The following is a 27,786-nucleotide window of genomic DNA, read 5'->3' on the forward strand; positions in this document are numbered from 1 at the left end:
TGATGAGACTGGCTTTATAATGGGTATAATATTAACTGGAAAAGTTATTACAAGTGCAGAGAGGCGTGGAAGGCCAAAATCAGTCTAGCCTGGAAATCGAGAATAGGTTACTGTAATTGAGGCAGTTAGCGCAGAAGGTTAATCAATCCCGCCGTTCATTATAGTAAAAGGCAAGAGATACCTTCGCAGCTGGTATAAAGAAAGTAACCTCCCGACCGATTAGGCTATTGCATTAAGCCAAAATGGATGGACCAATAACCAGCTAGGTCTTAGCTGGCTAGAGCACTTCAATAAGCATACAACTAACCAATCAACTGGTCCCCATTGTCTTTTAATCCTTAATGGTTACGAAAGTCATTAGTTAACCGAATTTACAGCATATTGCAAAGAGAAGAACATTATCCTGCTTTATATGCCATCTCACTCCTCTTATTTACTTCAGCCTCTTAATGTAGGCTGCTTTGGGCCACTAAAAAAGGCCTATGGTTAAGAAATCAAAGGTCTTATAAGACGGCGCAGAACTTATATTACTAAGACCCAGTTCTTTCCTGCCTTTCATGCCGCCCACCAAGCTACTATTATAATAAGAAATATTAAGGGGGGTTTTAGAGGAGCCGGAATTACTCCTTTTAACCCAGAATCTGTTATCTTAAAGCTTGATGTGCAACTACGGACCCCAACGCCTCCCGAAGAGGATATAAGCCAGGCTTAACCTTGGACCCCAAAGACACCAAGGACTGTCACAGAGGCCAATTCACATTCTGACTACCTTCAGAGGCGGATCAGAAGACATTATAGTAGCTCTCTAGAGTTAATCCTTGAGGCTCTTTAGTTATTGACTAAGTTAGTGATGAAGAATATGCATAAGCTTGCCGTGCTTGAAGCTGAGAACCAAGAGCTTCGAGAGGAAAATGCAGCAAATAGCCGGAGGAAAAGGAGGAAAAATAACCATCTACAGGATGACGGCAGGATGACTATAGGGATTGGTCAGGATCAAATTGATCAGATGGATGTTAATACGCAGGTAGCGGCTAAATCATCGAGAAGTCGTGGTCGAGGAAAGTCAGCTGGACCAGGTGTTCGGCATTGTCGTGTATGCGGTAAGACCGGGCATAATTCAAGGACTTATTAAGAGGTAATTGAGGTTACTGAGAGTAAGGATAGCGATTAGTTTTAATTAATTAGATATGTTGTGGTGTTTTTATTAGCAATTGAAATATAGAGGTTAAGATTAGTGGCCAACTTGCTTGGGTGGCCAACTTGCTTGTAAACTACGTTAGTTAATATAATATTATAAGTATTATTCTAGTACTTAGTTTATTTATTTAGTTTATCTATCTATTTATAATCTAAAGGCTATTAATAGCTGGTAGTTAAGTCTTAAGTGTAATATAAGTAATAAAGGTCTGCAAGTCCCTATGTCCATAAATACTTGGACAGCATAGGTGAAACAATTTTGTAGTCGGTCATAGTTGTATCGCTTGTCCAACGATGGAGTCATCGCCGCCCTCAACGCCGCCATCGTAATAATGAAGATACTTTCAGGGCAAAAGTCAGTAAAGAGTCCACTCATTGAGTGTGAAACGTACTAACCTGGTAGCTAGAGTCCAACCATTGACACGACATTTCTTGAAAGAGGACGCAGCCGCAGGGACGAACAAGATACAAGCGTTAAAAAAATTGGTGCAGTGTTCCGATCGTTTCTCAGTAACTTCGCCGCTCTCAATAGACTGATAAACTGCAGGCCAGTAAATGGAAGCTTCGCAGGCAAAATACTGAGCTTGTAAAAACTTTGCGTTCGGGTTTAAAGCGCCATGATCCCTATCATCCAGGGCTTTGGGAAATCGTAATAGTGGTGGAAGGTGATCTTGCCATTCGTGAAGCTGCAACTCTAGCTCAGTCGCAATAACAGGCGAGGATCGTAGACGCCCGCCGGCAGGCTTGTTCACGGATGTATTACAGCGCTGAAGGATACGGCGCATTGCTATTTCAAAGAGAAAGTACACAGGAGTGTGATCCGTAGGAGTATTGCTCGGTATCGACGAGGGGCTTGATGATGATCGAAGAGGAGCCGTGACTGTCTCGACTTGGTGTAGCGGTAAATGCCCTACCGTACTCGTCGACGGCAGAGGGACGGATTCATTAAAGCTCCAGATCCCGCTCTGAGGTAGGTCGAGTTGGATCAGAAGCTCGCTCTCGATGAAGAAAATAGTCCAGTAGGCACGGCCGAGGAGATCTCCTGAGTCAGTGTCTGGAGGATACTGGCGGCTCCGTAGTATATTCTGTACTCGAGACGAGGCGGCGAGGATATAATCGTGTGCCTGGCATGGCTGAAGGAGATGCAGATGGTATATCGCAAAGAGAACGAGGCACTGTAAAGCGGGAATAGAATGTTCCAAGAAGAGGTGGGGGAGGAGTGAGTTCGCTTCGTGAATATACATCAGCTCTGGTCGCTCATTTAATGCCGCAGCAGATCTGTCACTGCCCGCAATGCATCCAGTAGCAAGAATCAAGACAGCAAGACATAACTGGGTAGATGAGTTATTCACATTGCTGATAGCATGAAAGAATGTATCATAGAAGTTAGCGGAGAAGAGAGGATACCAGATATGCACATTTTCAGAGAAACTAGCCAAGTCGACGGTCACTCGATTCGACTGCATCATGAACAGCCTCGACGTACTACTACCAAGCGAAGCGACAGCTAAGGCTGGATACGCCGCGGTGGCGTGTTCCATGTTGACAAGCCATGTTGCTAATTCACGATCAAGATCAAGAAAGCGCATCATCGACCTGCACTGTATGACCATGGCAGGAAATTCGGTGTCGACTCCATCACGATCCGCTAAGCTGACGTGACTGGTTTCGGATGCGTCGATCGTTGGGCGTGGAGATGGTGTAGCGTGGTGAACCGACTGGCTCTCTTCGTTGTGACGAACAGACTCTAAAAGGGTTGTCATCTGGTCTAGCCTTTCGCGGATCTTAGAAATATCAACATCCAATCTTTGTGAACTGTTTAGTCCTGCACTACTTACAGTAATATTGCCAAAATTTGGGACGGCGATGAGGTAGGGAAAGGGTCCATGGAATTACCTTGACGGGCGTGGCTCAGGGGCTGCGCGATAGACACACGCGGCGTTGTTCAACTCGCAGGAACCACATCTGGGTTTACGAGCATCGCATTTGGTCTTGCATAAACGGCACAAGTCGCAGGCCCGAACTGATCTCCGCCTCTGGTAGTCGGTCATGGGTGGCTATTAGACGATAATGAGGGTGTAGATGCGGGTAAACAGCAGTGGTGCGGAAACTGAGTTGATAGAAAGATCGTTGTGTTCTTGTCTTGTCAACGGATGATTGGAGCAATGCGGTCAAGCTAAGGAAAGGTGAATGGCCAAGCCTGTGGGAAGACGCCGCGCATGATTCTGTTCCTGTTCGGCTGTTGGATGTTGTATAGTGGATGAGATGGGCCTGCGGATTTGGATCCTGCTCCGCGCTAGGGTGCGCCATTTTTATCTGGCACGCCACAATCGCTTCTACTTTCCTTTTTAACTAAGGATCGTCAAAGGAGGCTCGGTCAGCAGCAATGGTACAGTGGGGGGTGGGGGGGCAAAGGTATTCGACCACTTGAGGGTCAGGGGGCTCAAGTCTGGCCGAATCAGGATCATATCAGGATTATATCGTAGTCTTACAAGAATTTCGTATCTAATGTTATCCTAAACTTCTATTATAGCTAAGACAAAAGTTTTCTATGTCACATGCGTGCCAGCCTCTGCTTTCTTCGAGGGATTTCCTTTATGAGCACCTAGGGCTTGTGTGCTTGACGTAATATTTAGTTAAGTCTCCTTTCATTAAGATAAGTGAATCGGGGCTTAGGTTATGTCAGTTACTGGATGCTCGTCCATGTGATCTTATGAGCAGGCCGTCATTGAAGGCCCAGAGTCGGTAATCCATGCCCACATAAATATTTTCAATTTGCACAACGCAACGTGAGATGAGTGGTCTCTAAGCTATAGAAAATTGTTTGAATGAAAAGTATAATTATCATGAAAGAGACTCGGGCACAAAAACAAGACATTCGAACAACCACTGATCCCGCCAACTCTTCATCGTCAAATCCTGCCCGCCTATCATTCCAAATGAAGATTACATGAGACAAGACTAGGCTGCTGTTGTCCTCCCAACCATTTTCCGGCCGCCACTTAAGTCTGTGACAACCATTGCCTCCAAAAGGGGTCAGCTCCAGCTCACCAGATTGCAAAACTAGTGAGATCTTTCGCCAAGTTCCCCTCACTTGCCAACTTCCTCTACCTCTGCGGTATCATCACCCTTCATACCACGGCCCTGTCGATCCTCCCAAGAGTTGGACGGGACCCAGTGAACCGACTTACGAGCGACACTGATTTCCTCGTAGAGCTGATCAACTTGCTCCAAACTAAGCCCCTTAGTTTCGTAGACGAAGAACCAAACAAATGCAATGCAGAGAAAACAGCAGCCAAACCATACAAAAAAGATCTTAGATTGCAAATTTGCGTTTCCGTCACCATAGTTGACCATGTACGGGGTGGAATAAGCTAGAGCCCAGTTGAGTAGCCAGTTTGTGGCGGTCGTGATGCTGAGGGATTTGGCGCGTGTCTTGAGTGGGAAGATCTCCCCGGTCACCACCCAAACGAGGGGACCCCAAGTGGCTGCGAAAATGGAGATGTAAATGCAAACAAAGGCCACAGCCGCTCGCTGTCCGGCGAGGTTCTTGATAAAAATATCACCATTATCGTACTGTCCGGTAGATAGAGTGCCACAGACAGCAACGATCAGTTGAGAGATAGACATGCCAATGGCGCCCCACAGCAGCATGGGTCGGCGTCCCCATTTGTCGATGGCATACATCCCAGGCACTGTTGACGCGACATTGATGGCTGAAGTAATCATTGAGATGACAAAGCCGCTAGACACGCCTGAGTTCTGGAAGTATTTGGTACCGTAATAGAACTGGAAGATTGTCAGTTGGCTTGAAGCTTGATAAAGGCAATTTTCGTTGAACTCACGATGAAGTTGATGCCTAAGGAACAGTCAGCAATGGTTCAAGAATCGTCAGGTGTTGCCTGGGGATGTGAAAGACATGGAGCGGCATGTAGTAAGCTCACCTGTAAGCTGCTGCAGCGCCTGAACGCCCATACCCGTGAGTTGTCTTTTAAGCATGGGGGGCTTGAAGCATTGGAGATAAGAAGACTGCCCAAGACTCATTTCAAACTCATGGTTTGCTACAACCTCATTGAGTTCGTTTACGATTTCTGGGGAATCAGCAGGTAATCTTCTAAGGCGGCTCAGAGCTTTTGCCGCCTTGTCCATTTTGCTCTTCTTTACAAGAAAGCGTGGAGTCTCTGGAAGAAACAGCAATCCGGAGAAGAGGATAAGAGACCAAGCGAGTTGCACCGCGATGGGGATTCGATAGGAGCCTGAATCATCCCGTTTCGCAGTCGCGTTGTTTACGACGGCGGCGAGAAGAAGGCCGATGGTGATGGCCCACTGATAGGAGCCAACGATGGCACCACGGATCCATTTGGGTGCTGTTTCAGACTGATACAGAGGAACTTAGGGAGAGTTAGCCGCCGTACCACATGGTTAAACATAGTGCATACTAGTAGCAGAGATAAGACCAACACCGAAGCCAGCAAAGAAGCGGCCTGCCAGAAACAACGGAATGTCGGTCGCGACAGTGTGCAAAATAACTCCAAGGTTGAAGACCCAAGTCGAGATCATCAAACCAGGGCGGCGACCAAGCCAATCAGACAAGAGAGGCGAGGCAAGGGCACCGAAGAAAGTGCCTGCAGAGAGAATAGACACGATAGCTGATTCTTGAGATGAACTGACGTTGGGGTTTCCATCAGCATCAACGTGACCTGTACTGAATTCTCGCTGCCAGTAAGGCATGGCCAGGATACCACTAATGGTGCCAGTATCATAGCTGCAGAACAGGTCAGTCACCTTGGGCTTATCGAGAGAGGGATGAGGTGGCAAACCCAAAGAGAACACCACCAAAGGCTACGAAGAAGCCGACGGCGATGGCAGGCCACGCTTTGCCAGGTTCATCCCGGGGCCTCGGAAGAGACACTTTGCCGGTAAGTCCCATCTTCAAAGTGATGAAGGGTACCGAGCCACTGCTAAGATGGAAGATAAAATAGTCAAGAAAAAGATGTTTGGCTGCTGTGAGTAGAGGGATTCCTGTTGCGAAGATGTTCTGGGTTGTGGAAATAATCAGCCTCTTATAGACATTTCATAGTCTTGAGATTTATCTTATCTTCAGCCGAATTCTGGAGATTGCACCCATGGAGAAACTGGAGCCAGTTTTGGTGACCTAGCCAATCTCTTTGATCGCATCTGGGTTTGAGAAAGACTAACACGAGTCGGAGACCTTCTTCTCACATGTCTGCCAAGCCATTCAATTGGATCCACTGTGATTGAACTTCACCGAAGCTGGTGTTGAGAAGCGTTGAGAAGCATTATCACAGATCCCGGAGATATCGAAGCACAACGGTGCCGAATAGAGCCAATCATCTCTCGCACCACCAAGTAGTTCATCTGTTGGTTCAAAGATTCTACAAATGAACGAGGATTACGCGTGACTGCGACATGGATAAGCAGCTTCTGCAGCGAAGCCGGGCGATTTTGACCCTGGAATGTTTCTAGAATGCGTCGGTGAAGCCGGAGCTAACTTGAACTATGAAGTCTCCGTCATCTGCATCACTGCCCATAACAATGCAACAGTAACCGGACTGGGAACTGGGGATAGCATCATGTTGGGTGCGGGGTAGGACTGTTGGCTGTTGGAGCTGAGCTATCGTGCGGAATTCTTTGTTTGGTCATCGCTTATAAAACCCAAAGATCGACAGACATTAGGCCACGTTGGGTTTAAACAAGAGCTGTTATACCTTCCTTATACGGAGTAGATGAGGAGTCATTAAGTGATGAGAGAAGGCTGGTAGGAGTAGGGTACCTACCTGCAGCGTCCCCCTCACAGAAGTGGATTTGCTTCCCCCACACAATCAAGTTATTCCCCATGGGGGTTAATCCGCCGTTCAAAAACAAGCTTGATCGACACACTTTCGGCCCATGCCACCTCATCCCTGCCAATGATCGTCCAGGGGTGTCATTTGTCGGGCCGGCAAGAAAGCACGATGTAACACTGGCCCTTGCAACTGGATTCCTCTGACGCTTAGAGGTGTGATTAAGGTGTCATCCCAGCTTCCATTCATTCACCTTCCAGAAACCCGCTAGCAGACACATCGCTTACTAGCGTCTGTATTGCTTCCAGCCGAAGCGTTGCGTTGCATTGCGAGAGGGTTACTATAGTACCATGACGGCTCGGAAATCGGCTAGTCCACAGGTGGTATGTTGGGAGTCCCATGCATTCCGTGAGATCGCTGTTATTACTCCGTAATCCGTACTTCCTTAGACAATAGCCTAAGCCCTGTCTAAGTTCAAGCCTGTTCTGTCCTTCCATGCATATTCCATTTCTACCATTGGGCCTGACATCCTTGCGTGCTGATCGTCATTTCCCGTTTGACCTGACCTATTGTATTGGAGAACACAACAAGTGGAACTCCCGCAGTGGACCGTTTGCCCTATCACAGTGTCCCTCAGGTAGGCCCGGCGGCCCGGAGTTGTTGCCCATGTCCGCGCTCGTTTAGACTCGGCTAATGCAATAAGCGCATGGTCAAGACTCAACGGGCGACTCTGAGTGACGAATCTCCAAGCTTGAGCAAGCAGTTGATCCGTGCTTCACCTCGTTTGCGAGAATTGTCAAAGCTCTGTTAGAATCATGGCATGTTAAAAACGACCAGGTTTTGAGGGAATTCCGGTCCGACAAGGATCATCTTCCGTGGATCTTACCCACTTCGAGTCATCCGATAATACTGTATGGATGGCTTTGGCTCTACGTAGCACCCGCCATATCCCCGACAATGCATGCGCGGAACGTCTTGTGCTGTGCTTTTAGATTAGCTCTAGCTCACTAGACCCTAATGACTGTTCTCCGCATGCCCTTCTCCGCAACTCTATCAGAAAGTTGGGTGTTTGCCAATGTACTCCAGACTCATACGCACATTCAGTTCAGGCCATGGCGCCAAAGTGATAGTACTCCGAGATTGCGACTTGTGAGCTTTGCACTTGAGATATAAAGGCTTTCGTAGAACCGCACTTAATGAAGGAATGATCAGGACAAGTCCAGCAGTTGCCCAGATCTGATTGTCTCTATCCCTCCCCTCTACTTCCCCCTCAAGTCATTATGATCTATTCAGCTCTTCTCCCACTAGCCGCCACATTGGTCGCTGGAGCTTCGCTCCCTCAATTCAAGAATTGTCATGCCAAGAGTTATCCAGGCCCTGAAAACCCGGGTTTCGAGACTGGCGATCCCAGAGGCTGGAAGGTTATCAGTGGCACTGCGTTCGGCAAGGACTCCATCTCCAGTGATGTATCCTACTGGGATGGTCCCTTTCACCAAGATGGCAAAAGATTTCTTCTCGGCACCAAGCAGGCTGGTGAGGAAGCCGTTGGCGAACTCAAGTCAAGCACCTTTAGGGCCAGCTCTGCCCTGAGTTTTCTGATTGGAGGAGGCTACGACCCTGATCACCTCTACGTTGCTCTTGTGCGCGACTCAGACGGAAAGCCCCTTCTGAAGCAGACAGCCATCAACGATGAGGCTCTCATTCGTGTCACCTGGGACACAAGCAAGTGGCAGGGTCAGAAGGTACACATCCTCGTGCACGACAGCAGCACGGCAAAGTCCTGGGGCCACATCAACATCGATGATATCCGCGTTGGCTGCCATGCTCTTGGAGACGGCAAAGGCCTCTCGTTTAACATCCTCGGTCAGGCAAACCAAGTCCCTCAGAGCTACTCCGCTTGCTCCTCCTACGCTGCCGACCCCATCAGACCCCAATACCACTACACGCCTTACCAGGGGTGGATCAACGACCCCGCAGGTCTGGCTGAGTTCCATGGGGCTCATCACCTCTTCAGTCAATATAACCCAGGGGCTCCGCTATGGGGTCCGATGCATTGGGCACACGCCAAGAGCACTGATGCGGTTCACTGGCGCGAACAACCGGTTGCTTTGTATCCTGCTAAAGTGAGCAATTCGAGTGATGACTCTGGTCGCTTTACTGGGAGCGGAGTTGTCGACAAGAAGAAGAACGAGCTGCGGCTTATCTTGACTGATTATATCAACCTCGCTTATCATCCTGGTGCAGTCCAGGAGAGTGTTATTATGGCAACAAGCAAAGATGGAAAGAAGTTTGACCTTGCCAAGGAACCCATTGTCTCGGGCCCTCCCAAAGGAGAAGATCCATTTTTCCGAGACCCCAAGGTCTTCCACGATCCCACAGACAACAAGTGGAAGATGGCTGTTGGCGCCACAAACGGCGAAAGTGGCCAAGTCCAGCTGTACGAATCCCACGACCTCGATTCGTGGTCTCACGTCGGCGTTCTGTATACCGGCGATGGCAGCACTGGAAAGCTATGGGAGTGCCCCAACTTCTTCCCGCTGGGAGACAAATGGGTTCTCTTTTATGGCGGCAATGGACTTGGCTACTACGAGACTGGCACGTATAACGGAAAAACTTTCAAGAGCGAGAAGCGCGGCCTTGTTGATGCGGGCCCTTCTAGCTATGCTATGCAGTGGTACCAGGACGAAGCAGGTCGTGATTTAGCCATTACCTGGATGGCGAACTGGCCTAGTCCCAAGTGGCCAAGCCGCGTGAACGGATGGGCTGGGCAGCAGTCAATCACCCGCGAGATGTTCATCCGCAAGGATGGTGGTTTGGGTCAACGTCCGATTCCAGAGCTGAAGACCCTTGCATCTGGCCGGACTAAGAGGATAGGAGCGACAAAGGTTACTCGGAAGGGTCTCCATGTTGGTAGCTCCAACAGCGCTAGGCTCACCCTTGACTTCGATCTCGCTTCTTCAGATGCCACGTTCTTCGCCCTCTCGCTCTTCAAGTCGGCTGGTGAATCTGTCGTGCTGACATTCGACAAGAAGGCTGGAAGTCTCACCCTTGACACTACCAATGCTGGTTATGGGCAGGCGGGCAAGTGGAAGGCGTTGGTTGATATTGCTGATGGCAAAAAGTTCACTCTGGACATCTTTCTTGATAAGTCTGTGCTTGAGATTTTCGCCAGCGATGGGACGGTGTTTTCGGCTACTGTCTTTCCAAGGTATCAAGAATCGCAGGACATTAGCTTAGTCGCCAGTGGTGGTGCTTTGGCAGTGAAGTCAATTGCGCTTACGCCACTCGGCTCCAGCTGGTGCTGATTGACCCAGTTCTGGGCTGTTGGGAAAGGGTGGCGTGGTTTCGTCTGACCCTTGTACATGGTACCATAAGTAGAAACAATGCCGCTTTGAATGGGCTCTCTCTCCTACAAGTAATCTCGCGGAACATGTGCAACGAGTGGAGTGGCGCTACTCGATTTGATTTGATTCGTCTTGTGCGATGTGATGAGGCGTGACGAATGCTTACTGTTCTCCTCGGCTGGTTTAGTCTTCCCAGGTTGGCCGTTGACCCGTGGACCTGTCACCCGGAAACTACAAAGAACAAACAAATGGTACGTACCCCCCTACTCCGTACTTGTTGCGATTGGTTACCGTAACAGCGCTATAAGGCTTCTATAAGCAGCTGTAAGCACCACTGTAATTGCTCACATAGTGATTATAGCCCAATCTTTTGCCCTGTGGCTTAACGGCTTGTGCAACCATTACAGTACTCCGTCGTAGTGTTGCATTGGGTGTCCCCGCGACAATGGACAAGCTGCATGCACCATGCACCCCTGAGGCCCAGCTCAGGCTAGCCCCGTGGGGATGAGCAGATTAGTGGCCTGCTTAGACCTGCTTGGACCTGCACGTCGACGAACCCACTGGAGACTAGTGGTTCAACAAAGGCGGGGTAAAGCAATGTTTTGCTCCCTGTTGATCTCTATTAATACTGTCTCATCTCCACCCTGAGCCATTCTCTCATTTCTTATCGTTCCGTTACCCACAGAACCACTGTCTTGTTCATCCATGCCTTAGCCTGCTGTGTCACCATGTCAGTCCTTGGGGCATGGCCCTCGAGCCCAGCGAAACTCACCCTGGAGGCTTGGTCGCAGGGCTGTATGATTGGGGCTTTGATCATTATGATTGGTATCACCTTAGCTAATATGCGGCGCGGCGTGTTGCTGCATAAGCTTATCTTGATCGAGGTGAGCATTTCTGTCGCTACCGCGTTAATACATAAGCATAACCATCTCACACATTTTGTAAGCTCCTTCTGGCCACGCCAAACGGCTTCTTTACCTTTTTTGACCCTCCGACCTGGGGATGGTATCTTTCCTCGACTGCCATTTTCCTCATCATCTCGTGGAATCTTCACAACGTCATCGCCTGGATAAAGAATAAGCCCTTCCTCTCTAAGCAAAATAACGCCATATATATCGGCACTATTATACTAGTTCAGCCCTACTGGGTCCTCGAGATCTATGCCAACTTTATCTACTTTAATACTCCCGATAAACACCTTTTCCGCTCAATCCGACCTCTTGAGGCTGTCTGCCGGTAAGCATCACTACCCAGAGACACTCGGCAATTCAACTGATGAAAGTTAGTGATCCTTGGTGGATTTTTACAGCCATTAACCTTTTCTGGAATATTAAATACCGTTATGAGTTTAAGCCTCTAGAAATTATCCGCATATCCCCCCGTTTCGGTCTTTTGCTCTTAAGCATGTCTCTCAGTATTATCTTTATCACTGTTGATCTTCTCTCCGTTACTCCCGTTATCCCGATCGGCGTTATCAATCCCTTCTGGAAGTTTGCATTTATCTTTAAATGCTTTACCGATACTATCGTCCTGGACGACTTCAAAACCGCACTAGATAAGCTGAGTCGACACAAGATGGATCAGAATTATCCGCTTCCTTTTAGTAGACCTAGCAGCAGTCATATGCAGAATCAGATGCAGACCCAGATGCCAAGGCGAAGCATGGGAGATTTCGATGAAATCTGCCGGCTTGAAAGCGTACACGTGACAGTTGAGCATTTGGAAAGGGCGGACGATCCTGTGATTCGTGCTCCAGCACGGGCAGTAAGGACCTCCAACACTGGGATTGTAGAGAGAACGTACTGAAGAGCTAGTACGGTTCTGTTCCCTATGTCTGGGCAACAATAACGAGTATGAATTGATATCTATAAAGTTGTTAATATACGAGGGGTCTTATGTGCTAATCCGTTTCACATGATGGTCTTTGCTGATTGTACCAGCCGCTACTTATGTTCTCCCGTAGAGGCGGCCAAAAAACTGCGAGGTCTATCTCCATGGGCCTAATTGGACGTATTAGAAGTCAGCAGCGATTTTCAAACAGAGCCTACCGTATCCTGGCTTCCGCTTGGGTAAAGCCTTCTCATACTTTTCAGAGTCTTCACATAAATTTGGTAGTCTTTATATAATTTTAAAGACTCTACACAATCTTAGAAGATTTTTAAATAACATGGAGGAGCGTTAAGTGGTAGCATATGGCTAGTGATTTCCGTTGAGATAATTTCATTTCATGGCGGGATTCGGAATCTGTGTTGTACAAATACCTAGAAATTATTCTTACAACCAGCGTGACTAAACGACGCCAATGTCAAACTTCCCTTATCCGACACAAGTTGAATGCCACGCGCCGCTTTATTGGGATAAATTAGCCCCGATAGCACGGCCACACCGCCATTCACGAATACCTCCACTGAATTCCAATCCACATATATCACCAGCTCGACCGTATTCGTTCCTGAAGGATTCGGTGCCGTCCGAAAAGCGTCGTACGCCTTCTTCGGGCCCTCCGCAAGGGAGTCCGTCGCAGAACCGTCCGAGTCTCTGACCAGAAACCCTTCGGAATTCACGAAGTTGTAACCGACGGTCGTGCTAAAAGACCCGTCGGATTTGATGCGAAAGCGGACTTCGTTGCCGCTGTCGCCGTCATTCTTGGAGATCGTGGCGCGGATGACGTACGCACCTTCCGCAAGGTTGCTTGGGAGAGATGCAGTCGCGGGATCCGTTGTGATGGTCTTCCCGCTCACGGAGCTGGGAGATTCGACGGTTTCACACCCTCCTATTGGGCTGCTGACCAAGGTGGAAGAACCATTGACAGTCTTGAGCTTGATCTCCCGAACCAGACTAGTCTGGCCAGCGAAGTCTCCGTAATAAGGCAGCGTCGCTGCGTAGTCCCAGTTATTCATCCAAGCAATGGCGTAGCGACTGCCGTATCTGTCTTTCGGATCCTCCCAGCTGACCGTGGCGTAGAAGTCAGGCCCGTCATCCATCCATTGCGGGAAGCTGTTCGTGGCGGCGAAGCCTTTGCCGTCCCATTTTCCGGTCCAATATGCGGTTCCTGTCGTCCTACCGTAGCGGTAGCCGTTCGCGCCCATGGCAAGAACCCAGGTGCGCTTTGTGGTGTCTCCGTCTAGGTCGATCTGATATAAATCTGGGCACTCGAGGGTTCCCAGGTCTACATTGGCGTCCCCAGGTACGAAGTCAGACGTATGCGCCCAGGTCTTAAGATCTTTGGAGGTGTAGAAACCAATCTTGTTACCCTCGGCGAGTGACATAGCCCAATGCCCCGCTTCGTCATCCCAGAAGATCTTGGGATCTCGAAACGCGGGCTTGGTACTCGGGCTCGGGTTTGGCATTACAGGATTGCCCTCATAAGGGGTAAAGCTATACCCATTGTCGGTGGAATAGAAAAGAGACTGCTGTTGCACCCCATTTGCCATCTGTGTGAGGATGGCCACGACGGTATTCTTGCCAAAGCTAGCCGTGTTCTCCGTGTCGATCACGGCGCTGCCGGTTTCAATATCTCCGAGGATTTTGCCGCTGGGAGGATTCGGTTTGTATTTCTCGATAGCTACGCCCCGGCGAGTCCAGGATACCATGTCGGTACTCGTGATGTGGTACCATTCCGTCCCCCCTGCACCGGGGTTTGAGGTGTCCCAGTTGGAGTTGTATAAGTAGTAGAGATGCCATTCATCCCCGAGGAAGAACGGACGTTGAGGGTCATTCATCCATTTCTTCTCGGGGGTGATGTGATAGCTGGGTCGAGTTTGGCTGGCAGCAAGTGGGATTGTACTGGCGTACAAGACGAACGACAGCAATGAAAAGAAGCGGAGCGCCAGCATCTTTGGGAAGAGTTTGAGGAATATCATCATGGTAACGGTGATGGATGTGCTTTCAGATTGTCTTGCTACCTCGCAGAGAAAACAGGGTAAATGTCTTCCCTTTGTCCATGCCTCCAGTCCCCATGAACCAACACAGTATATATACCCGCCAAATCAGATTGGGCCTGGCACATAACGAGTACGGCCTAACACCAATGAGTGGCAATCATATGACTAGACTAAAAGAACGATATTCCTTAATCTCCGAAAGCCCATTAATTCTCCTTCCTCACTCCCCGACAGAAACACTGCATGATCGTATGTCTGATACACGCCAATGTCTAGGGGCGATATGCGTTATACACCCCGCAATCACTAAACACACTAACTTAGCCAAATAGGCTGACTAGCATGGGAAGAGGGGATCTTAGGTAACTTCGCATAAATACCTCATTTAGTTGCTCTTGAGCGACCGGAAAGCGGTTACTGACTGAACCAATGAGTTGAAGTAAGTACTATGTAAAATGTGGTCACCAGAGCCTCCCCCACATTCTCCGCAAAACTCGCCCGACCACTGTGGTGTTTCTTAAATGTAACCCATCTCGAGACACACATAGACTGCCGTAAACTTCGTCATCAGCACGGGGGTTGCATTTAATCATGGATCTGACTGAAAATGAGGCCCACTCTTTGAGTGATCAGCGATAACCTGGAACAAGGGCAAATTAAATTTTCCGGACAGCTGCCTAAACGCCCCACTTTGTCTTGAATTGGCATGCATCACCACCAGAATACCCTCTTTTAAAGACAAAGCCAAGCATCGTACCCTCCGTTGCTTCGGATCGACGCCCAGCGCCCTTACAATCTCCTCCGTTACAGTATCCATATTGCCAGCGTTGTCCAGTGTCATATACCCCCTTTATCAAGAGTCTCATAACACTGCAGTATCTCTTGGATCTGCGCTGCAATGTTATCCCCTGAGTGCGAAACCCTCAGCTTTGGCGGTGCTACATACTATCCCGTAGTGGGCATGCCGGTTCCTAGAGCGCCAGCCATCGAATGATATATGGATTTTGACCCTACTCAAGCATTATTGTTAGAAACGCACTGCGTTTCCTGTTTTTGACCAATCATCGTCTAGAGCGTTTGACCCACATTTTCCCTGGCGGAAACGCACTGCGTTTCTTGCACCGGACTACTGAAATTAGAAAACCTAAAACACGAAACGCGACGCGTTTCCGTCGGTTGACCCTTGTCGAGTTCAAGTTGACTACTCCAGACCTAAAAGAATAAAAACATTCATTATCATCGTCTACTGAAACTCACATATTTATTATCTCTTTATAGTATATACTCTATCTCCGCCATTCTCACAACAATCTGACGACGATGTCTGTTAGACCCCGTTGAATATTCTACTGTGGGCAGTCACATGGTGGGTAACAAGACAGGATACAACAAAACTGGCCCGTGCACTTGCCGGGCGCCAGTTCTCAGCGCTCTAGGGTAGGTCGCTCGAATGTACGACAACAACAGTTGTATCAAGCAACTCTCCCCTTGAAAATTTTTCCTTGGCACGGGCTGTTAGCCCACTGTTAAGGTCTGCATACAAATTGGCAGCTAGGATAAACATGACCCTAACAACCACAGTGAGGAGGGGATTTTGAGAGTTGACCTTCCTTACCCTGCCAAAAGGGCCTGTTTTTCCTCGCCTGACGACTTCCTCTCGCAGCTTGCAATAGCAGCTGCCCGACTTCTCAACGGGCCTCTTGCCCGACGACCCCTTCTTGCAGCCTGCAACAGCAGCCGCCTGCCGACCTGATCTCTGTAGCTTCTGCAGCCTCGATCCCTTCTTGCAGCTTGCAACAGCAGCTGCCCGACCGACTGAACGACCTACCGAACGGACTGCTATAACCGCCACCTATAGCTGCGACTGAGGCAGGCTCCTTCGGCGGCCTTCTCCAGCAGCCTCCTCTCTCGGCCTCCTTCTCTTCGTACCGCCTGTCAAGGCGGCCTTCTTCTTCTATCACAAGCCCGGCTCAACGGGCCCGGGTCTTAGGAAGCTAGCTACAGTGGCTAGCTAGCTTCTAACACGACCTTCTTCGGCCTACTATAGTGCCTTGATAACCTGGCCTTACAGCCTGCTCGGATCCGCTGACGGAATAAGAGCCTGAAAAATAGAGAACGCCAATTTGGCTGAAGAATTATTGGATAGTAGGGGTAGGTCTGACCTACCCTATAGTATAATGTAATATTAGCTATTTAGCTACTAGCCCAATACGTCATCTTACTCCATCAGGAGGTTGGCGGTGTTAGGCCGCATGACGGAAATCAACAAACAAACAAACAAACAAAGTTGTATCAAGCAAATGAATTCGCGTAGCTAATGCGACTGAGCGATAACTGAAAGTGCAAAGTCTATGGCCTAAACTATAAAAGTGTAAGCACCAGTCAATAGATATAGAGGCCGTTCGAGTAACCGCTACATGCGCTATTACTACCGTCCGAAGATGCGGAAGTACCCTTGTCCATATTTCCATTAATTAACAAAGAGCATATAAACATTGAAATACGAAATATTAAGAAATCAAGGCGCTTATGTGCACAACTCAATCCTATCACTCCGACTCTCAAAATATACCGGTCCTGGCTAGAAATAACCATTCAAAGCTTCCTTCAGGCCCGGGCCCTCGAAATCGCATTCGAAGCTTTAAAAGATGCTTCAAGAAATGGGAGTTGGATTTCGTGCTCTTATGAACTCATTGATTCTTGTGCTAGGAGATCGCCTGTATCCTTCCAGTAGCAAACCGCACACTGGCTTCCTGATCAACCGTCTTATTTGATCGATCAGAGCAATGAAAGTCCATTAGTTGTCAAACAGGTGTGACGGTGTTATGCCCACGGCGTTGGCCTCCCAAAATGGATTAGGCTTGAAGAATACTCTTGCTGTTGATACTAATGTGGAAAGTGTTGGCTCTTGAATGGTCAAGCCGGCTTCGCCAATTCATCGTGGAATAATGTGAGGGAAGCAAGACATTTATGTGGGGCATTGATAGTGGTCGGATTCTTGATATTGTTAGAAAGGTTTGAGTATCGATTATGCATTTCTTCTAAAATGAAACTCTGTATGGTACTACAATCGCTGATGATCACGGTTATTCTAGTGAAGATGAGCAGAAGCGTTCAAGTACGAGGATGAACACCCCATGCGATGCCGTTGACGAGCAGCCCTTGCTAGCGTACAAGAAGGAGGGCAAGTCTTAGGACTGGATCTTCGGCAAGTTCCAGGCATGACTCCGACCGCAGTACGCACGCGCTGGACCATGGTGCAGCGCAGCAGCTCAAGCTCTGTGCGTCCTAGGTATCTGCTGTGATGAATAACTAATGAGGACCTCATCCTTCTATTGGTTAGTCCCAACGTAGGAGCACATATAGTCGAGAGAAGCGACGGCCAAAGCGAAAAGGCTATCTCTGGGATCTTCCCCATAGAAACTCCTGGATAAACTTCTCACTCGCGGTCACAGCATTTTTCAAGTGTAGGAAACGTACATTGCTCGTCTCCTGAATCGCGAAAGTGCTAGCAGTGGCAACTATATTCTTTGCCTGAAGAGGGAATTTCAATCAGTAAAATGGAGCGCTGGGCATATGCAAGGTAACATTACCTGCTGGCCATTGAGCTCGCTGCTGACCAAGCGGACCAATTCGTCATCATTGATGTCTGCATTTCCGTACGGTATGATTTTTCGGGGTAGAGGCAAAAGTCGTGTTACTCTAAAATCTTTTTTTTCTTCTCTTTCTTGCTTTGTTTTCTGCTTCTCTTTGGTATGACTATCAGTTAGTATCCCTCAACGACCACCCCTCGTTTTTCGTCGGTTACATTCAGGCATGTGAGACACCTCGATAGCTCCGTAGCTGGAAAATTGGCTTTCTGTTTGGAATTATTTGTACCCGCTTTCAAGTCACATTACGAGAGGCTTGCTCAAGAGTTTTTAGTAGTGCCCGCTTTTCAGCCGCAAAGTGAAAAACCTGGAATGCTCCGTGACTTACATGAGAGCTGGAACTTGGCTTTCTTATTTCTATCCTAGTAATTAGTAAAGTAATTAGGGGCAAGTATTCTTGTATTCCAACCCAAGACCAGAGATTGCGAAAAGAGAGGTGCACGGGCCACAAAACGTGGTAATTGGTACAGTAGGGTCAGCACGACCGAGGGAAAGGGGCTGCGGAATATGCGGGAAGATTGGGCATAACGCAAGGACCTGTCAGGAAGGTATTGAGGCCTCTAGAGAAGAGGATAGCAATTGATTTTGAGGGATTAGATGTTTTGTGATGTTTCTATTGCGATTTCAATTTAGAAAGTTGGGATTTTTGTCACACTCGCTTGTCTGTCACACTCGCTTATCATGTACGTTATTTGCATTTTCAAGTTTTCTTAATAGCGGGACTTTACTACACCCCTCCGCATTTGCGTGATGGCATTGGGAAAACCCCTGGGAAAACCAGTGCCGAGGGAGAGACACATTCAGGAAATTAGGGTCGTAAATCCATCCACCAAGAGATCGGTATCCCAAGCGCATGACTAAGTTACAGGGCTTTAGTCTTCCACAACCGTGTTCGTAAAGGATAGAGAGACTGTTGCGGAGTCGCCCCCTCCAACACCTGAACTGTACAACGACATGGAGAATGGGACAGGAATACCCCCCCTTGGCACGACCGCCGAGGCATTCTGCTCGTCTTCCAAGTCTCCAGTTGATTCATCAGTGCCCTCGAAGAGCTTTCCGTTTACGGTAACAAGAACGCGCTGTTGTGCTAGAAGCCTGGCGGTCAATGTGATCTCGACCCGGCATTCACCGCCCCAACCCTTTTTTAGGGTTATAAAGTTCTCGGGAACATCCTGCTGCGTCAAGATAACTCTGCCGAAGATTGGCGCTTGCATTCTTTCATTCGGGCCGAATGTCTCGTGATCAATACCAGTAACGTTTCCAGACGCTACTAAAGCTCGTGCAGCTGCCATCACTGAATCCTTCTAATAGCAGAGTGCAGGTATGGCTGTGGCTGATTATTAGTGTCACAGAATATCTTGATGGTTAAGTTAGGAATCACTTAGGGTTGGGCTATTATCGAGGAGTAATATGCTGCACACACGGATGGTTTGTAGGAAAGGTGCTTAATTTCTATTTTACATATGTCTGAGAACAAGATCGGGATTTTATATCATCGCTATTCAGCTATTTTATCAAATATTTGTGATTGTGCTTGATAAAGATAAGCTGATTTCAGTCAGTCAGTCAGTTGATCAGGCTACTGTCATCTTCACCTCATATTGCAGGTTTGTTGACTGAAGGCTGAAAGCCATGAGGATGATATCACATAGGTACTACATCATAAGTGTAAAATTTCATTTAACTGTAGTTTCATTATCATTTGAGAAAATTCTAATACGATATGCCAGGCTTTCACATGCGAAGCTTGGATGCTGCTGAGTCATACACACAAGACAAACCTAGTGCGACATCACACCGCTCACCTACAGTTATTCGTTAGTGTGACAGGAGACCGAAACGAAACATATTTTACGTAAGCGAGGTAGTGGCTTGGCTCAGTATATCGTAGTACAACACCCATGATGAGTAGTAGTGTCGATTGGTGATTTAAAATAAAGTTATGGCCAGAATCAAGAATCAGGTGACAACTGAAAGGCAAAACCAAAGAATGGCTGGCAACTGAAATCTAAAAACAAGGAACTGTCAAAAGTTACAATGAAGCAGTAGCTTGAATCGTCACCCGAGCGTAAGACGCCATTTAAAGTTGCCTGCGGCTGGGAAGCCTATCGACAACATATCTGAGCTGGGAAAGGCGTATTCCGCTTGGAAGTACCTTTTGGGTCTTCTTGTTTTTACAATTAACTTCCCTACTGTACCAATTACCACTGGTATTAACACCCACTATCATTTGAATGAATGAATGAATGAATTTATTCCGCCCAGGAGGATACGCCTCATAGGGCCCACAACGTTAAACAATATCATTTGTCCTGCTCCGTGCACCGTTCAGATTTTGGTAGGCGGCTAATAGGCGGACGGGTACCCGTCCTTCTAAAATGGGACGGGTCCCGTCCCAATTACCATATCTGGTATAGCTCACTCCGCTATCGGTCTCCCTCTCGCGCCATCTCGAATGTCGCGTTCTACTGCACTCGCTGCTAATCGTGTCGAGACTACGGGCTTACGACGACTGTTTCGCTATGAACGTCAACTAATCTCAAAGTCCGACACCGTTTCCTGGTGACTGTCTCCCTCCTGAAGGCGAGTATGAGTCACGGGGGGCGCTATTCAAGGCAATTAACGCCTGGGCAGCGACCAGGGGCTATGCGTTTATAACTGGAAGGTCAACCAAGGAGAAAACCGGCAGGAGGACGATCACGTACATGTGTAATCGTCGCTGTAACCATCCAATTGTTCCCAGAGAACGCCAACGTAAGACAACAACTTAAACAATAGGCTGCAAGTTCTCTGTACTGGCGAAGGAAAATAATAATAGAAGTACCTAGACTCTGCGGCACCGTTCTGACAGCCGATTCTCACTACATAACCATGAACTAAGCCAAGACACCACTGCCTACCCGGTACTTTGAACACTGTCTAAGGAGCACCTGTCTTAACTAACTGGCCTTGCTAAAGCTAGGATAGCCCCTAAAGAAATTAGAACGTACATGCGGCAGAACACCAACACGATAGCAACACAACAGGACATCTACAATTGTATTGCAGATGCTAGACGAGAAGTATATTAAGGACAAAGCAGCATTAACGCACTTGCTGATCAGCTGTTTAGAGAAGGATTTTAGAGTCAATTTCAAACCGGTCCAGACGGTCAAGTTAAAGCTGTTCTATTTGCGCATCCCAAGTTAGTGGCATACCTACAGGCATATCTAGATGTCTTAATCTTAGACTATACATATAAAACCAACAAATACAGCATGCCACTTTTGGACTTGATCGGTGTTAACTCTTATCAATGTTCGTTCTGTATCGCATTCGCTTTCCTGAGTAGGGAATGTAAAGAAGACTATTTTTAGGCGTTAGATCGATTCCAATCGTTATGCAAAAACCACAGGATTAGGCATCCCTCCGTCATCTTGACTGATCATTGCCTAGCATGTATGAATACTGTTAATACTTGCTTCCCATCGTCAAGGCCGCTATTATATCTCTGGCATACTAACAAGGCAGTTCTCCGCTACTATCAGCCGAGATTTACGCGCCAGACTTAAGGGGATAACCCGGGCATAGAGGCTTGGAATAAGTTTTACAGCCATTAGCATTCAATCATCATGTTACCGAATGAACAAACTTTCTATAAACGTATGTCCGAGTTTAAGAAGAAATATCTCCCGGATTATATCGAAGAAGTTAGATATATTAAGATAAACTGGCTTAACCAATACAAAGAGAAGCTAGTAAAGGCGTAGGTCAATTAACACCCCCACTTTAACAACGTCGTTACTTCAAGGGTTAAAGGTATACACTGGCTGCTTAAGAGCCACCTCAAAGTATCTACATTAGACTTGTTCGAAGCTTGGCAATCGATCAAGCATGCACTACTGAATCAACTGGCGGAGTTGAAGTCAAACCAAGCCAAGCAGAAGATCAGGACCCCTATTGAACTCTCCAGTACCCTCTATGGTGCAGTACGTGGTTGGGTGTCTTATGAAGCCTTGCGAAAAGTTAAGCAGCAACGAAAGTTTTTATTGCATGAAGACTCTGCTCCCCTGCCAGCCTGTACTGGTTCTTTCTTACGATCACAAGGGCTACCCTGCGCTTACAAGCTGAAGGGTTTATTAGTTCAAGACTAGGCACTACAACTCGAAGATTTCCATCCGCACTGGCACTTGACTTGGAAAGATAATCGGCAACCCCTCTTAGAACCCTGCCAGCGAGTCGATCCAGTGGCTGCAAGTTCATCTTTGCCGTTATCTAGTGTAAGAAGAGAACTTAGTGGCTTCGAAGTCATCGAAAACGCGAGGCCGATACGAAACCCTCCTTTGTGCAGCAAATGTTATATACTAGGTTACGTAAGGAACTCTAAGGAGTATCCACTACAATACTTAGAACTAAGAGCATTTCCAGTTATATCTTTAGACTAGCTGCAGATATATTCGGAAGAATTTCAATGGATACCCTTTGCAGTCCCAGAAGAGCTAAGGCTACCAGCAATAGAAACGCTCAACGAAATACAGTAGCAACCAATCACGACTTTAGAAAATTTCAAGTTTGAGCCTAAATTAACTTATTAAGATCTGCCATGCCAGTTAACCATTAAAATAGAGCAGGTAGACTAACATATAACGACTTCAGAACCTTAACATCTATTACCTGCACTATCTATGTATATACCGCCAGTGTCTTTACAGTTAACCTTAGGAGACCTAGCTTTAGACCTAACTACACATCTAAGGTATAACGATCTATAAGCCATTCACTAGAAATACGTTAAGTTAAGAGAGGACTGGTATAAGGCTTAACCCCCGGGAACCTGGCTTAGTAATCGCCAGTATTAAAAAGCAATGGGCTTGCCTTTAGGATACCTAAAAGCAAGCTACAGTAGGTACCTTAATTATAAGCAGATAGGGAGGTACTGTAAAACCTTGACAGGTCTAAGAGAGTAGACTAAAGAAGAGATAATAGCTTACTTAGACTGGGATAAAGTAGAGACTAATTGCATCAAAGCACAAGTAGCTGAGAAGACCGAGAACGGATAACTGTTTACAAGCAGAAGAGGCATAGGCGAGCTTTAGGAGATGGTACAGCAGGATATTAATGAACAAGAAGCCTTGTATTCTGCCATTAAACAGGAAGAAAGTTATATTATAGTTTAGCCCTAGTTCTAGTAGACTTTAGAGTGCATATATCACTTAAATACATTAAGGCTATTTAAATTAAAGACATTAACTTACTTTAAAAAAATATAGCAGGTTAATGGGACTTTAAGTAAAACCACTTAAGATAGTGGAATTGCACAGTGGGAGGCAATCCGATAGCAGAGAGGGCTAGACTGAATATGGCAATTGGGACGGGACCCGTCCTATTTTAGAAGGACGGGTACCCGTCCGCCTATTAGCCGCCGGCCTAACAGAGATGGATGCACGGACCTCAAGTCCGGGTAACAGTGGGATAGCTTGCCATTAGCGGACTTGCAGGAGTCATGGCCCTATTTACCAACACGCCCTAACTGTCTAGACTTCAATAATGCTTATCTTCTCCCATCTCAGCCGCAGCCACTCTACCAGTGACGTTCGGCAGGCGACATGCACCAGTGATAGGTGGGAGGGTTACCAAGGATCCCAAAGCAATTCCCGAGGAACAATGATCAGTCACTATTCTGTCCTGCCCCAGGCATCTTTCTTTATTTATTTATTGGCTCCGCGGAGGAAGTCGTTTCACCTCCGGCGATTTCTATACAACCCGGCATGCATCGTGTACGCGTTGAGACAAGGATTGATAGACGGTGCTGATATCCGACGGAGCCCACTCATTTTGTTGTCTCTATTTGCTGGAAACACTATTGGTCCCTATCTAACGCAGGGCACGGGCCTTTTTGGATCAATCCCGCGGAGGATCCCGCTAGATGTCACATGGGAATATACCGGGCAGCCGAACAGTGTCTCAATGACCTCCTAAATGCCGCAGGCCCAAATCAGGTTGTTCTCAGCCACGTACATTCTATTGAGTAAAGGAACTACCAAGATTCACGGCATTTTCCGAGCTAACCATATAGTGGTTACTTTTTCCAGTCAGATCACTCAGCCTAAATCGGTAGCTTAGTTGTAGCGCATATCGAGCGATGACCCCTAGTCAAAATCAGACTAGGCACGGAAATATTACCACACCTCTTTCGAACTCCATTTCCAGCGACTCGGATCCACCATGGACAAACACATTTTGTTTTGGATTAGTTATTTGTGAAGTTTTGCTCGCCTGTGGGTCTTCCTAAGATAGCTTGTGGGCTTCGTACTGGGAAGCCTGCTTTAGATAATGACCGGATGATCCACTTTAAGTTGTGATTTCCTCTCTCTTTTAGGGCAATGCAAACCATTGATATTACAAAACGCCCTGATACTATCTACACTATCGCCTCCACTGGTGTGTCTCGTCTTGATATAATGGTGGCACTAGCCTGGCGCTGTGAGATACCGAAGCTACCCTTGGCCGCTTTGTTTGTTTGTACTAATAGAGAAGTAAAGATACTCCTATATATCTTAACGATTGCGATACCTTAGAGAATACTATCAAAGGAAGATTACAGAATGATGCCAGAGTTACATAAAGCATAGCATGCCTCCCGCCTCAACAAGAAGTCGATCAACTAGCTTCTCCCACCAAGGCTCTCTTTCTTGGATTAAATAAGGTAGGTTTTTGGCCGACGGCCATATCTGTTTCTATTCCCAGGTTCGCTTCAAGGCTTCGTAGATGGGAGGAACAGTCTAATGGAAGTCAATAATAATTCTCAATACAATTCACCGCAGGATATAAAAGAAACTTATGAGATGTACTAAAAAGTAGGACTTACGCTTCTGACCGGCACTTGAAGCACTCTCTCAAACCAGTCTTGCGCGACTCCTTTGTTCTTCGCAGACAATAAACCGAGTAGGAATACAGGCAGAATAGGGGCATTTGCAGTGAAATAAGGGCCAGATGTCGGGACGGCTTGGATGCATTTGGCTAAGGCTTCTAAATGCCTTCCCACATATGGGTGACTAGGTGGGTACCTACCAACTGGTTAGCATAACTATCTGGAAGAACGGTTTATCCACAATCTTCCCTACCTCTGCACCCGGCATTGAAGATAGATGATCGCGGTGAGAAGCCAAGCATAAGCTGTTCCTTCCATCATCTTCATAGTGGGGTCAATAAAAGGCTCGGCCGACCCGATTTTAGCTCATACAAGAGTTGGAGTAATTTCTTTGCTGTTATGGGCACCACAATACTCTTACCATCCTGATGCAACCTTGCCGCACAGTAATTAATCTGACTCATGATATGCAGCAGTTTTGGCGAAGCACCACATCCTCCATGGATCGTCCAGACCTCCTCAGATGAAGCCTGTAGCAACCAGCTAAATCGGCGACTTTCCTCCAATGGAACAAACCTTTCTGGCTGTGGTAGTTTCGACATTACCTGAGCAAGGATAATTCCTTGAGCGACCAAGACGGCCTGGGACATATGAAGGCTTATCGGGTGGGAGTGCTGATGGTCCGTCGGTGAGGTTCCCATTGGGTTTGTCGGGTAGGTGTCGTGATGGCTCGTGAGTTGAGAAATCTTTTGCCTTGTCGGTTGGGACTCTCCAAAGCCTATCGGCAAGGTATCTTTCAGACTCTTCGGAATTTTCTGATTCCAGCATTTTTCCTCCCAGAACGAGGGTTTTTGCCCCATTTATCAAGTTGCTTCTCCGCCAGTCTTAATCCCTGATACCATGCGGGCTCAAAGGGAGCTTTCATTCGATGCTCGATCCGGAGAGCCTAATCCGTTAGTTTATATGGTTTATACTGGAGGATGTTTCATCACTTACGTCTATAGTCGATAGGACTATCAACAACGATATGATCTCGCGGGATGATCCGTCTTGCTTGTTGTCAAGGAGGGTGCGAAGATAGCCAACAGCGCGCTTGTGTAATTGGATAGCTCGATAGCCGAACCCGTGGTTGCGGATCACTCGATCCTCATTTCTTTTGTCGGAGACATGGTCATGAAGATGCATGGCAGCAAGACACAGGATAGCCCATTGAATTCCCAGACTATTTTGGAAAATAACAAAGTCAAGCCATGGGTTCGTCTCAGGGATAAGACTCTTGCCAGTGCAGATAGCAAACCAATCTAATGGAAAATAAAACGTTAGATGTATAGAATACATTCTTAGTTGCCTACCTTGAGAACCAGCGCTTCGAGTGCAATAAATAATGTATGACGTACAGAAGGCTAACAAGATCCGATCTGATGGCCTTTGGACTGCCGTATTCCAATAGGCTGGCATGGCTCGTTGAGGATAGGTGAGGACTTAAGCCTTTCCTCCTGAGTTAGGGTGAGCGCGTTTGAACTTGAGAAAACTATTGATTTCGCTACCCATCGGTACAGGGAATAATTTCTTTCCAAATACGACAACGTTGCCGCTGTATTCAAAGGCGCCAAGCGCAGACTCTTCTAATGCTTTTAGCTCGAGTACTAGCATTGCCTGTAAGCCAGCATGTAGCTGATCCTCTGATATAGTAGCCGAATTACCTGTGTTAATCTGTATACCAGGGTTCGGTAACAATAAGGAAGAACTTAAGTTAATGGAGTCTACTTTAGGATTTACTTGAGAGATCTTGGGCTTCTTTGCACGTTCGTTATACAGACAATCACTAGCCTGTCCACGTTTGGCTGAACAGACGGTGATTGGGTTCGCATATCGAGTAGTCAATTCCTGAAGCGGAGCTCTGCATTCCTCGAATGCTTGATCTGAATAAGTCAACCAGTCTTCCTGCAAGGGCAATAGATTTGCCACCAATAGGTGCAATCATGAGAAGTAGCAATAAGGTGCAGTATATTAACTTACCATCGGGCCCTAGCGAAGATGCAGGTAACGAAGGGGGCTCGTAGACAGTATGCAGAGGATAAACCTGGTAAAGGGACTCCATCGTAGATATTTCAAACATGTGTTGGCTAGTTTTGGTCAATAATGGAACGGCTAGAAGACAACGAGAAATGCAACGAGGGAGGGGCTAATAGTTTGCTTAATACTTAATAGGGTTGGCAAATAGCCATATTGAAAGTGGTTTGGATGCGCCGCGTTCCCGGCTACCTGGTCATACCCGGTTGTGGCAACGCCACGACCGGGCATTATGTCTCATTCGATGACATTAATCCCGTCGTTTTTCATAGTTGGGCTGGCCCGGCAGAGACTCGATCCCTCCATTCATCATCCACCAGTCCCGGTAGTCTGGGCTGCACTAGTACGTTTGCCGGCAGCAGCCCCAGGCTTTCCCGGACGCTTTGACGGGACCATAACGCTAGCTACTGTCTTACCCGTGCTAGTACGATTTCAAGTGACGGAGAGGCTCGAACTGACATCTAAAGTGAACAGCCTGCCCTCGACCAGCCATGGCACAAAATGATATGATGCTAACAGCAAATAGTCAGGATTGATAGTTAAGGCTTCCTTGATAACTTAACGCGGCGTCTGTTTATAGATATATATGTTAACGAGTTCCAAAATGTTCTAGACAAATAAGGGTGCCCGTGTATAAATGGCAGTAGAACATAGGTACGGTTGACAGCGTCAAAACAATATCGAAGGCATTAATGCCACATCCTTACGTCTACATATTAAAAAACCGAGATGAAGTATTCCCAAAACATCAAGGGTGGAAGTGGCTTCCTTTTCGGACCCCACTAGAGACTTTTATCCTGTATCTGGCGTTTAACAGAAACGAATAGGACTTGGGAAGCTCTTGAACACGGCCTTGTTTGTTGCGCTAGCTTAACCCTGCCGGAGTTCAGTGTTTAGGCTATGGGAGTGCGGCGCTCCTTACCACCGCTGCACCCAGATCATTGCTAAGTACGCATACAAATGGGTTTCCATGCCGGAGCCAGT

General features: G+C 47.4%; 7 protein-coding genes across 7 annotated transcripts; 2 read left to right on the top strand and 5 right to left on the bottom strand.

Moving 5' to 3' along the window:
* Positions 1–1,342: 1,342 nt before the first annotated feature.
* Positions 1,343–3,442, bottom strand: B0J16DRAFT_393163 (uncharacterized protein; the record flags this gene model as incomplete). Its single annotated transcript, XM_046132045.1, has 3 exons — positions 3,094–3,442; positions 1,594–3,003; positions 1,343–1,538 (listed from the first exon to the last, which is right to left on the bottom strand). Exons 1-3 carry the CDS (start codon positions 3,246–3,248, stop codon positions 1,343–1,345), a joined length of 1,761 nt encoding a protein of 586 aa, XP_045990721.1. The 5' UTR covers positions 3,249–3,442.
* Positions 3,443–4,019: 577 nt separating this feature from the next.
* Positions 4,020–6,127, bottom strand: B0J16DRAFT_298909 (general substrate transporter; the record flags this gene model as incomplete). Its single annotated transcript, XM_046124514.1, has 5 exons — positions 4,020–4,986; positions 5,043–5,056; positions 5,142–5,588; positions 5,637–5,962; positions 6,018–6,127. The coding sequence occupies 5 exons, from the start codon at positions 6,125–6,127 to the stop codon at positions 4,288–4,290; spliced, it is 1,596 nt and encodes a 531-aa protein (XP_045990722.1). The 3' UTR covers positions 4,020–4,287.
* Positions 6,128–8,181: 2,054 nt separating this feature from the next.
* Positions 8,182–10,398, top strand: B0J16DRAFT_281134 (glycosyl hydrolase). The gene has a single exon (XM_046123929.1). It carries the CDS (start codon positions 8,282–8,284, stop codon positions 10,304–10,306), a length of 2,025 nt encoding a protein of 674 aa, XP_045990723.1. The 5' UTR covers positions 8,182–8,281; the 3' UTR covers positions 10,307–10,398.
* A 627-nt stretch (positions 10,399–11,025) lies between these two features.
* B0J16DRAFT_410487 (uncharacterized protein) lies at positions 11,026–12,282 on the top strand. The gene is made up of 3 exons (XM_046133152.1): positions 11,026–11,229; positions 11,292–11,581; positions 11,632–12,282. Exons 1-3 carry the CDS (start codon positions 11,074–11,076, stop codon positions 12,149–12,151), a joined length of 966 nt encoding a protein of 321 aa, XP_045990724.1. The 5' UTR covers positions 11,026–11,073; the 3' UTR covers positions 12,152–12,282.
* A 324-nt stretch (positions 12,283–12,606) lies between these two features.
* B0J16DRAFT_258423 (glycosyl hydrolase) lies at positions 12,607–14,211 on the bottom strand (the record flags this gene model as incomplete). The annotated part of the gene is made up of 1 exon (XM_046123185.1): positions 12,607–14,211. One exon carries the CDS (start codon positions 14,209–14,211, stop codon positions 12,607–12,609), a length of 1,605 nt encoding a protein of 534 aa, XP_045990725.1.
* A 4,400-nt stretch (positions 14,212–18,611) lies between these two features.
* Positions 18,612–19,102, bottom strand: B0J16DRAFT_331572 (uncharacterized protein). The gene has a single exon (XM_046126604.1). The coding sequence runs from the start codon at positions 19,091–19,093 to the stop codon at positions 18,752–18,754; it is 342 nt and encodes a 113-aa protein (XP_045990726.1). The 5' UTR covers positions 19,094–19,102; the 3' UTR covers positions 18,612–18,751.
* Positions 19,103–24,475: 5,373 nt separating this feature from the next.
* B0J16DRAFT_393191 (uncharacterized protein) lies at positions 24,476–26,830 on the bottom strand (the record flags this gene model as incomplete). Its single annotated transcript, XM_046132046.1, has 8 exons — positions 24,476–24,595; positions 24,727–24,925; positions 24,983–25,040; positions 25,085–25,562; positions 25,726–26,030; positions 26,127–26,210; positions 26,262–26,645; positions 26,749–26,830. 8 exons carry the CDS (start codon positions 26,828–26,830, stop codon positions 24,476–24,478), a joined length of 1,710 nt encoding a protein of 569 aa, XP_045990727.1.
* Between the last annotated feature and the right edge of the window lie 956 nt (positions 26,831–27,786).

The sequence above is a fragment of the Fusarium flagelliforme genome (assembly GCF_020744385.1).
Source record: "Fusarium flagelliforme strain FIESC 12 MPI-CAGE-AA-0113 chromosome Unknown B0J16scaffold_1, whole genome shotgun sequence".
NCBI lineage: Eukaryota > Fungi > Ascomycota > Sordariomycetes > Hypocreales > Nectriaceae > Fusarium > Fusarium flagelliforme.